The sequence below is a fragment of the Anomalospiza imberbis genome, chromosome 2 (assembly GCF_031753505.1).
Source record: "Anomalospiza imberbis isolate Cuckoo-Finch-1a 21T00152 chromosome 2, ASM3175350v1, whole genome shotgun sequence".
NCBI lineage: Eukaryota > Metazoa > Chordata > Aves > Passeriformes > Viduidae > Anomalospiza > Anomalospiza imberbis.
Window position 1 is genome coordinate 26,198,774 of NC_089682.1, and position 10,678 is coordinate 26,209,451.

The window sequence follows — 10,678 nt, forward strand, 5'->3', positions numbered from 1 at the left end:
CCTTTCCATGCAGGAAGGGGAGCACAGCCTGGAAAACACTCCAGCCTGAAGCTAATGCTTCACTTCTCATAGACAAACATGCTCTTTACCTTGCTGCTATCTTAAGTAAATATTTCCCCAAGAATGTTGTCAGCTCTTCAGTCTGATGCCATTAATTGATTTCCATTAAATCAGGGGACTGCTTATGTTCCAGATAAAGCACTGTCTGCAGAGTGGCCCCTCAAGCCCTGGTAGTTCCTAGTGAAGTACAACATGGATCAGCTCAGTGCCACTTCCAGCTGGTACAACCTGTACAGGCCACATGGGTCTGGCAGCAAAGATGGAGAGAACCAGTGTAGAGTGTCTCTTGCTGGTTAATTATTGTCTCCAAGCAAATTCAGGCAGAAGTGCAGAGTCTCAATGGTGATAGAAAAATGGGAATAGATGCCAGTGGTACAGTCATACTCCAAAGCACTGAAAGGCCGTATCTTGACCGCTGATGCACGATATCACATCACTGCTCTCTGCATGTGGCGCTATGTGGCCAAGTTAATGCCTGTCTTATGGACTCAGGGTCCCAGCATTCATGTTTCTCATGGAAAAGGTGTGGTAAATGGAAAATGCAGGCCTGGGGTAGCAGCCTGTGCAACCAGCATAGCTTTTGCATGTGTCAGGAGAACACGCATCAAAACCATGCTCCCTGTTTCTGTGAAAAGGGCACACTGCAGAATTTGTATGTGCCATTCTGCTCAGCTCACCAGGCTGTCATGGATCTTTTGCTGTTTCCATGACTTGCTGGCCCCTCCTCTGGCTGCAAGCATTTGAAGCTGAGCCCTTTGGCCACACAGCCCTTGCTGAAATGTCAATATGCTACCAGAACACTGGCTCACAGGGTTCATCATGATTTCCAGGCAGTATGTGGCTTTGTTTCTCTGCTTTCTGCTACTGATTCCTCTTTCTCTGGATGCAGGTATGTTGGAGGATATAGCTGTAATGATGTTTACTGGCAATGGACCTCTTTCCTCTTTCCTGTTACTGAGGTGATTTCCACTGCAAGTTTTGAGCACTGTTGCGTGTTTGTCCTGTCTCCTGCTGTGCCTGTGTGTTATTCTAAAGTTCCAGTTTACTCTCAGAAATGGCTCCATGCACTTGTTCCGCCAACTAAGGAAAAGCACCTCTAGACTGCTAAATTAATTTTTTATCTGGGTGCACAGACAGCAGGCAAACCACCAGCTGTCTACATGAAGAAAGGAACTGGGATTTACTGTTATTTCATGCATAACTGGGACATTTTTCAAAGCAAAGCATCAATAGGCTGTCATTCAGCTGATGAGTAGTTAAAGTGGGTAGGATCCACCCTGTTTCAGAAGGCAGAGAAGAGGTAGCTCTTCAGCTGCTCAGTGTATGTCCAAAAACAAGCTCCCATATTAATAAAGCAGATCCAGTGCTCTCAGATTGCCCATTAGCCACTGACTAGGTCTTGTTTGTAGCAGTGAGGAAAGGTGGAAAAATAAGTAGCAAAGTCAGAAATTATCCAATACAAAAAAGTGGATAATGCCAAAATTAGTGGATGGATGTCCCAAGCCATGTGCTCAGGCATGCTCCTGTGTCAGAGTCTGTGCCCATGCACTGATACATGTGCCACGTATCTGCAGCAAAAGGTTAATTAAAAGCCTTTAAGGAAAGCCATATCAAATGCATACAACCTGACTGAAATTGAGGCAGAAAGACCCAGCTGACATTCCTATAATGACCAAATGTTTATGAAGCACCCAGGGATAAATGCAGTGCACAATACTTCATTCTTCTAAGTAACCTTGAAATACAGGGCGAAATTACCACTATTCTGCATGTAATTCAGCAAATGTCCTGAATTAGAGACAAATGTTTATGGAGATACCTCACATCACTTCAGACTGGAACGAAACTGCTCAGCATCTATGATTGGGTGTGTATTGCTGATGACACACATGAGTCTGTCTTTCAGCATCCCTCGGGGCCCCTTCAGCAGGTAGAAGATAACTCCCACTCTTTTGGGAAGAATGTCCTGGGGAAAGGCCGGAGATATGCATCAGCATCAATCCCCAAATCTACCCACAAGCAGAGGTGAAACAGTTAAAGCACTGAAATGTAAGCTCCCCTACAGATGTAAAGGAGAAAAAAAAAAAAGGAAAAACTAAAAATTTCAATATTTTTTCTGCATCGTACATGGAGCAAAATTACACACCAGCACTTGGCCTTCTTGTTCCTTATCCTGAATTATACTGGGAGAGCACAGTTGTGTGATGTGCTAATATCCTGAGGCTGAGGAGCAGGTCAGCATGGTGACCATGCCATTAGTGTGTCCAGTGCACACTTCTGCCAGTTGCAAGCTGATGCAGTTCTAGGAAATGAACTCTGCTGATGCCTGCCATCAAACCTATGCACCCAATATCTTTCCAAAGCATGGTAGAGACACACAAGAAGACCCCTTCCTGGCTGTAGTCTGTGGTGATGGCAGGAGCTAGGAGCCACTCACAGGCTCCACTAGGAAATGCAGTCAGCATTCTCCAGCCTTCCTATACATAATATAACCTTTTCCATATAATAAAATTAAAGATAATATCTTAAAGCAGTGGCTCAAAATTGTGGTCTACTAGAGGAGGGATAAATCCCTTCCTCAGGTCCAACAAGTGGAGGGGTGTGAAATAACATGTGACTGTGGGTGAAGGCAGGACTGTGGTCCACCTGGCACTGTGACTGACTATCAAGTACAGAAAAATCAGCTTTTACCATGTACACCAGTGCTGGATAAAGTGACACGAGCTTTCCAGTGCCATGTACACCAGTGTTTGATAAAGCGACACAGGCTCTTCAGCTGCTACAGGCTAAGATGCATATGACATGCAACAGTACCTCAGGAGTCACTGACATGCATACAACACACACAGCCCACTATTGTAACACACCATCTTCTCCTAAGCTCCGGGATCTCTAAAATTCCTCTGTTGTCACTTTACCTTGAGGCAGGCCAGAGAAACGACACTTTCACATCTGCCCATCTTTTTCTTAAGTGTCTCAGAAAAAGCTTGGGAAGCAGGAAAGCTTTCAGGGGAAATTGCCCCCTCATTCTCTCTGTCTGGTAAGTGCAGCCGTATGACAAACAGAATGTGACGCTGTTTTTCAGTCTTTCTAAAGCAGGAAGAGGCAAGCAAAGTTCTGGAAAGACGAAGACGAGCCAACAGCTTCTTTGAAGAGATAAAACTGGGGTCACTAGAGCGAGAATGCATAGAAGAAATGTGTTCCTATGAGGAAGCAAGAGAGATTTATGGTGATATTGAAAGGACAGTAAGTAACATAGGGCTGGGTGAGCACTCATTGTCATAAGTAATCTCCCTACTCAAGGGTGTATTTTGACACTTTAAACCACCAGAGTTAAAAAAGCATTTTGTGTCCTGCATTTTGCATTTTTCTTTTCTATTTACAGGGGTACACAGCAGCAGTGAGTTGCAGGAGGGCACACTGCATGGGCAATCCCAAGCAGTAACCATCTAGGGGATGGTGGGAAAATGGATGCTCTCTAAGACAAACCCCCAGTAATGCCTGCTCTGACAATACTTTAAATTATTGTATTGTGCAACATTTTTTTTCAGTCAATCCCACCTCAGCTATATAGAGCTTATTTATGTTTGATCCACTTATGTGCGTTAAACAAGCCCCTTCTCTTTTAGTATATGAAAATAATGTACAATCTAGAAAACAGAATATTTTATGGATATTAACTGTCACAAACTATAAAGGCAGAAGTGGCATCACTCTGTCTGTAACCCATGCTGTGCAACAAGGGCTGTAAGACTTGACTTGATTCTTCTTTAATTAAATCTCACATCTTTTTCTTCCAGGAAGAGTTCTGGCACACCTATTCCGGTATGATCATTCAGGATGTTCTAACAGCTGTGGAACACTCCCACTGCTGCAGCTCTTTGTGTGAGCTGGACTGACATAGAGTGTTTTACAGACCCCAACCAGTGCGCCTCCAACCCCTGTCAGAATGGTGGGATTTGTGATGACCAGTTCCAGGATTATGTTTGCCGCTGCCCTGTCGAATACGAGGGCAAAAGCTGTGAAAAAGGTCAGCTGTGGCATAACTTACCAAAATAAAAATGCCGTTATTAATTCAAATGCAAGGCATTGAGATAAACAATAGCAGTCACTATAATTCAGGATTTAGACTTGATGATCCTCGTTGGTCCCTTCCAGCTCAGGATATTCTACAGTTCTGTGATTCTGCATCATGCTAGCTGTGACAGCTACTGTTCATAGCACTTTTGGTGCTGCGGGATGGATCTGACCAGATAGCAGTCAGGCACTGCAAGGAAGTAGAATACTTATTGCCCTATAATGACTTTGTGGAAAACAAAAAGAAAAATTGCATTTGCACACCATCTGAGAGAAAAGGAGGAATTATTTCCTACTCAAGTGCTGAAGTTATTTTAACTTAGAAGCTCCATGCACTATGTGACAACTACACTGCATATGCACAAAGACCAAAGGAAAGGATCCCACAGTTTATGAATTTAATACACATCTTTCCACTGATTCAGAAGACACTGAAACATTGAACATTGAGTGTTACATCCTTAGAACACGCAGAGTCTGGATAAGAGCTAGGCACTCATCAAGTCTAAGCAGGCAGTCTCACCAGTCATCCCAGAGCATCTGCCTGCTAAATGGCAAAATGTCAAAGAATTAAAATTTTTCAATCATATTTTACAATGGTTACCACACAATTACACAATCTCCATTCTTGAGACAGCTCAGGTACTGTATATATGCTGACTGATTTAATTTTAGGTATATCTTTCTTAAGCAAAGCCTATTCTCCCCTAATCCCTGGAGATCCAGGCCTATTTAGCTTTTGATGGAAGGTGCTTTTGATGAAGTTGCTCTGCATAAATCACAGTAATCGTTTTTTCCTGCTTTGCTTTCCTGATGACATTCCAATTGCAAGTTATCAATGTTAAGCACAAATATCCAAGTCTTGAATCCTAAATGCTTTTTCTCTGACTTTAGCTGTGGCTGACAAACTAAAGTGCATTTTTGACAACGGTGGCTGCGAACAGTACTGTACTGACAACCAGTCCAAAATACGGCTGTGCTTCTGTGATGATGATTACACTTTAGCAAGTGATGGCATGTCCTGCATCCCTCAAGGTAAGACACCACCAACCTGATGCTAAGTCTAAGCCAGCTCTGGAAGAAAAGTTTTCAATATGTACATGTCAGGACATGCAATGTGTAATGCTCAGATACCAGCTCCTCACCTCTTCTCCGCGGGCAAAGTCCCAGATCATACATTTGGCTTCTGGTGCAAGTTAGCCACCACAGAAAAGCAGTTGTCAGCATGACCACCAAGCAGAGATCCTTCTGGACTTCTTCCTGGTCCCAGAGGTCCACTCCTCTGGAATGTGGGGAATTCAAGTTTGAACATCCCACCTGCTCAGAACTAGGAGGGAGATGAACCTGTCTCTTCCTTTGGAAACACCCTCACCATTAGTGGAGTAGAAAGGAACTGAGCAGTGGAAACAAGCTCCTCACTCCTCACCAGGTGATCTAAATAAAGCAGGGCAGCAGGTGGTCAGGGATTTGGGGTCAGGCTAAGGGGTATCTGGTTGTGGAGGGGCTCTGGGCCTCACAAGTCCTTTTTTTTTTTGCATTAGCTTACACTCACAGTAGGAAAATACTTTGGGGGCAGATTTGTTTTACTGTTGTCTCTCCAATCTGAAATTGTGACTAGATTTTATTACTATATTTATTTCAGCACAAGATTCAAGAGGGGAAGAGAACTATTAAAACCAAAGAAAAACAGTTAATCTCTTCTTTCTTTCTTTCTTTCTTTCTTTCTTTCTTTCTTTCTTTCTTTCTTTCTTTCTTTCTTTCTTTCTTTCTTTCTTTCTTTCTTTCTTTCTTTCTTTCTTTCTTTCTTTCTTTCTTTCTTTCTTTCTTTCTTTCTTTCTTTCTTTCTTTCTTCTCTTCTCTTCTCTTCTCTTCTCTTCTCTTCTCTTCTCTTCTCTTCTCTTCTCTTCTCTTCTCTTCTCTTCTCTTCTCTTCTCTTCTCTTCTCTTCTCTTCTCTTCTCTATTGTTAGGAATAATACACTTTTGGTATTCCTATAAACACTATGGCTAGATATTTCTTTCATCTAGCAAGGTAAATTTCAACTGGGACTAGGGTAGTGCAAGTTAATCTTTTTGCCAATACATAAGCTGGCACCTGACTCTTTTGCAGATGTCTACTTGAATTACTTTATTAGAGGGAAAAGGAGACCCCTGGGGATATGAACATAACAACATAATGGACAGAGCCACGGGGAGCATGCAAAGTAATTCTGAGGAGTGGTGCTCCCATGCACACACCTCAATGGAGCACTCATGCAGAGAGCTGGTAATGACAACCTAGCTCTCAACAGCAGCAATTTCATTAGAAAAAAATGTCTACTAATGTGCTTATCCCTTATTAACAGATTCTGCAATACCACGTGATGGGAAAGCTGCTTTTGTTTAAAGCTAAGAACAAACAATTCAAAATTCCTCACAGGCTTTTCAGTGCATCTTTCCCTGCAAGGAAGATGTATTTGTTGCTGCTTGTTTCTTGGTGACCAAAATAGCTGTAAAACTGACCATGTGTTGCAAGTAGAAAAAACTGTGTAACTGCCAGGCTGACAGTCCCCTCACTGTCCCTCTGTCATCTCCCACAATGGCCTAAATTTGTGTGGCCCTACACACAGCATTAGAGACTGTGGGTGTTATGTGTTATGTCTGTTTAATCTTTCACCAGCTGCCACCAAAAAGCATCCTGTTTCTCCATACCTTGCATGTACCTGTAAAAACTTAATGCTGTCTCCATGTCAGCTGAAGTACTTACAGCTCCACGGAGACATTGCATGCAGCTCAGCAGAGACTATAGGACCCTGGCTCCCAAAGAGGTAGAAAAAGAGCACTCCTTCTCACAGTGTTATCACAGGGTCAAGTGACTGCCAGACAGAAGGGATGGTGTGCTCAGTTACAGCACAGACACGTGGCACACAGGCACCCCCGAGGGTAGACCTTCTCCTTTACAGGAAAACTCAGTTGGGTGAAGGATGTACTGGAAACACCAAGACTTCCTCTGCACTACAGCTTAACTGCAAGTTCAGTTGGGATGTGATTCTCTTTATTGCCAGTCTTCACATGCTGGCTCAGGCAGAACAGAAATGTGCAGTCTGGAAGAATCCAGCAGGCTCTGGACACAAGCAAACAAGGTAGTGTGGGAGAGGCACACCAGAAGACAAGTTTCTGCCCTTGGGACATCTTTGGCACTGCCCAAACAAAGGATGGCAAGATGTACACCCCACGATTAAGCCTCTGTCTCACCCTGCCATGGATGCTGTGCACTTGGTACAACTGACTTAAAGTCAGCAGGGACAAAGAAAATGTGTAGACTACAGAGCTTGTCAGGGTTATTTCTGCACTCCAGCCTGCAGCCTACCTCATTGTGTTGATGTGTACCTTAAGCAGGTTTATTGTCTGCAAAGACCTATGGTAGGTAACTCCGTGTCAGTGATGCTGTAAGGGCCTCAACTCTAATTGTAAGAGCATTTCTGGCTGTTTCCAAACAAAAAAAAAAAAAGACTACTTACCTGCTGAGCTGCTTTACATTATTTTTGAGAATCCATGGTCCTAGACTAGAAATCAGTTTTTCAGCTGACAAAGCTTCACTGAAGACATTACACATTTTGCTGTGAATTCAGTACAATAAAATCCTTGTTGCCTTTTGTTGTTTTGGGTTTTGGTTTTTTGTTTTTTTTTTTTTCCCAGTGAAATACCCATGTGGAAAAATACCAGTGCTGGCAAAAAAAAATTCAACTGTACATGGGAGAATAGTAGGTGGTTTCATCTGTCCTCCAGGTGAATGTCCATGGCAAGTGAGTTTTCAAAAATCTTTCACTGCTTTTATTTTTCAAATTTCCTTATGAAATCACTACACTAAATTCATTGCTTTAAATCTATGGTGTTTAAAAATCATAAAAAGTGTCATGTCTTGATAACCAAATTCCTTCTTCATCCATAGCCAGCAGATCCACCTGTTTCACTTAAGCGCCTTAGCTTTGTTCTGCAGTACCTGGTTTCATAGGAGTAGAGTGGTAGCACAGCTGTCTTTATCTCCTGACCCCTTAGTCCTTAACTTCACTGCCAGCAAGAAATTTAGTTGCAGCTTTAGTTGCAGATATGCTTTGCGCCATAATATGCAGGGTCCATACTACAAGATGAAGAAAATGTCCATGGGAAGTCTTCCCTTGCTAAGTTCCCCATGCAGTCAGCATGTTTGTCAAACACAGCTGCATAAAGGGACAGAAAGAAGCAATATGAAACCCATCTCTACTGAGATTTATGTCAAACACATTTGATGAAAGACATAAATTTGCTTTATGTTGGCAGGCCCTTATAATACAGGATCAGAGAGAAAAGTGTGGTGGCACCCTGCTTTCCCCACAGTGGGTGGTCACTGCAGCTCACTGCTTGGAGCATACTCACCCCAAACAGCTTCGGGTGAGACTGGGTATGTATCTTCCCCTCCTCATCTTATCAAGGTGGTGGCAGCTTCTCAACCTGATAAAATCAGAGTAGGTGGCTTTGGCAGTACAAGGTAATTGTCCTTAGAGGTGTCAGACCAGAAACACCCCACATCCTCAAACTTCCAAGGACTCAAGGAGCTACCTTATATGACTTGCGATTAATAACTTTTCCAGGTGAACACAAAATAAATGTTGATGAGAAAACTGAGCAAGAAAGTGGAGTCGCCAGGATGATCATTCACGAAGAATACAGGAATGGACAAGTCAATAATGATATTGCCCTCTTGAACCTGGAAACACCCGTGAATCTCACTGACTATGTGGTGCCAATATGCTTGCCTGAGAAAAGATTTGCTGTGTTTGAACTGTCCACCATCAAGTTCTCCACAGTAAGCGGATGGGGACGCCTAATAGATGGAGGTGCCACCTCTTCTGTTCTGATGAGAGTTGATTTGCCACGTGTAAAGACACAAGAATGTGAAAAGGAGACTGATTTAAATATTACAGAGAATATGTTCTGTGCAGGAGACCTGTCTGGGGTTAAGGACTCCTGCAAGGGAGACAGTGGTGGTCCTCATGCTACACAGTACAAGAACACTTGGTTTCTGACTGGGATTGTCAGCTGGGGGAAGGGCTGTGCTGTTGAAGGCAGCTATGGGGTTTACACAAGGGTATCCAAATACATCGACTGGTTGAGGAAGCACATGGACTAATGATGCTGAGTCACAGCATTTCCAGGTCATGTTATTGCCCCCCAATCCCTCTGTACCATTTTCCCATTGAAGGATTCCTTCATTATCTTAGATATTTGATGCAGGCCTTACCCATAACACTATTAAAGACTTGAAGTGAGCCTAAGGCCTACCTGAATACATAAAATAACTTCCCTCTCGGTGTTGTCTGTAAACTTGTGTATCTTGTCAAGCAGGCAGAGAATGACCATAACAAAGCAGACACAATGTCCCTCCTGTTCTGCATCAATTTCTGCTAGAGGTCAGATGCTGAGAGAAAGACTGTTAGCAATACATCATGCAGATTATAAGCCTTCCTCCAGCTACTCTCTCAACTTCTTGTAATCAGTGAAGTACAGGCTTCCTGAGCCTAGAGTTGCATTAGATTGAACAGTCATGAATGAATGTGTTGTCCATAATTGTGTGCAATCTCCTTTAAACACATTTATGCTTCTGGCTTTCATAACTTCCTATGCTATGGATCCTGTAATATAATGATGAAATGGCAGAAACAAAAATAGAAAAGGTGCTTCCTTTAGCTTATGTTAGAGCAGTTTTCTCCTGCAGTTGCAGTGGCAGCAGGGAGATTTGAAGTGGAGGAACTACAGGCACTCTCCAGGACAAGAAATCTGGGAAAAGGTTTATTTCATATTTACAGATCTGCTATGAAAACTTGATTTAAATCTTGTACCAAGCACTATTGCTGTAAGGCTATTAAGTGCAATATTTAACCCTATATTTATGAGTGGTAAAGAATACCACTGATTTAATCTTATCTTTGCCTTGATATTATGCTTGTCTACAGGAAGAGTGCAAATGAAAGAGAATGTTAATTAGTTGTACAGTATAATCTCAATTGTACTCTCTATCCTGGGATCTAAAACCAGAACAGGATAATTGTCTACCCCCCTGCAAAACGCTGACCAAAAACCATTCACTAAAGTCTTAAGGCATAAATGATAGAACCTGAAGCTCTCTGAAAACATATACAGTTCAAAAATGTGAAAACACTGAAAAGGTGAGGAAAATAAAACTCAACTAGGAGACTGGAAAACAGTTCAACTATCTCATGCAGAATTTACACTCTAGATTGTTCAAATCACACAGAATATTAACTCAATCACTAAAGCTTATCAGCAAGTAGGACACAACTGATCATACTATTACTAGGGGAAAACATTGTTATTGTATGGTACATACCATGCAATACTGAACATCCTATAACCTGTTTTACTAACAGAGAAGGAAGTTTTACTGTTCATTTAGGTAGTGAACTGAACTAGGAAAGGCAGCAAATTTCAGAGACCTGAAAAACAAGAGATGTTACAGTATACATGCACTAGATTTTCTCCTTACTCCTAAAGAGAGTCCAGTCT

At 42.4% G+C, this 10,678-nt stretch overlaps 1 protein-coding gene and 1 long non-coding RNA gene across 2 annotated transcripts in view; one reads left to right on the top strand and one right to left on the bottom strand.

Moving 5' to 3' along the window:
- The window catches only part of LOC137468455 (uncharacterized), a 224,167-nt gene that overhangs the window by 4,119 nt on the left and 209,370 nt on the right, over positions 1 to 10,678 (bottom strand). The window lies entirely within an intron of this gene.
- Positions 802 to 9,429, top strand: F7 (coagulation factor VII). Its single transcript, XM_068180208.1, has 8 exons — positions 802 to 949; positions 3,146 to 3,306; positions 3,861 to 3,885; positions 3,977 to 4,090; positions 5,032 to 5,172; positions 7,814 to 7,920; positions 8,435 to 8,555; positions 8,746 to 9,429. The coding sequence occupies exons 1-8, from the start codon at positions 847 to 849 to the stop codon at positions 9,282 to 9,284; spliced, it is 1,311 nt and encodes a 436-aa protein (XP_068036309.1). The 5' UTR covers positions 802 to 846; the 3' UTR covers positions 9,285 to 9,429.

What these genes read in the sequence shown, in the direction of transcription:
- F7 (XM_068180208.1), top strand. Translation starts at nt 847, where the DNA reads ATGCTACCAGAACACTGGCTCACAGGGTTCATCATGATTTCCAGGCAG. An exon ending in GGGCAAAAGCTGTGAAAAAG is followed by an intron (nt 4,091 to 5,031) that starts GTCAGCTGTGGC and finishes CTCTGACTTTAG; the next exon opens with CTGTGGCTGACAAACTAAAG. An exon ending in CATGTCCTGCATCCCTCAAG is followed by an intron (nt 5,173 to 7,813) that starts GTAAGACACCAC and finishes TTTTTTTCCCAG; the next exon opens with TGAAATACCCATGTGGAAAA.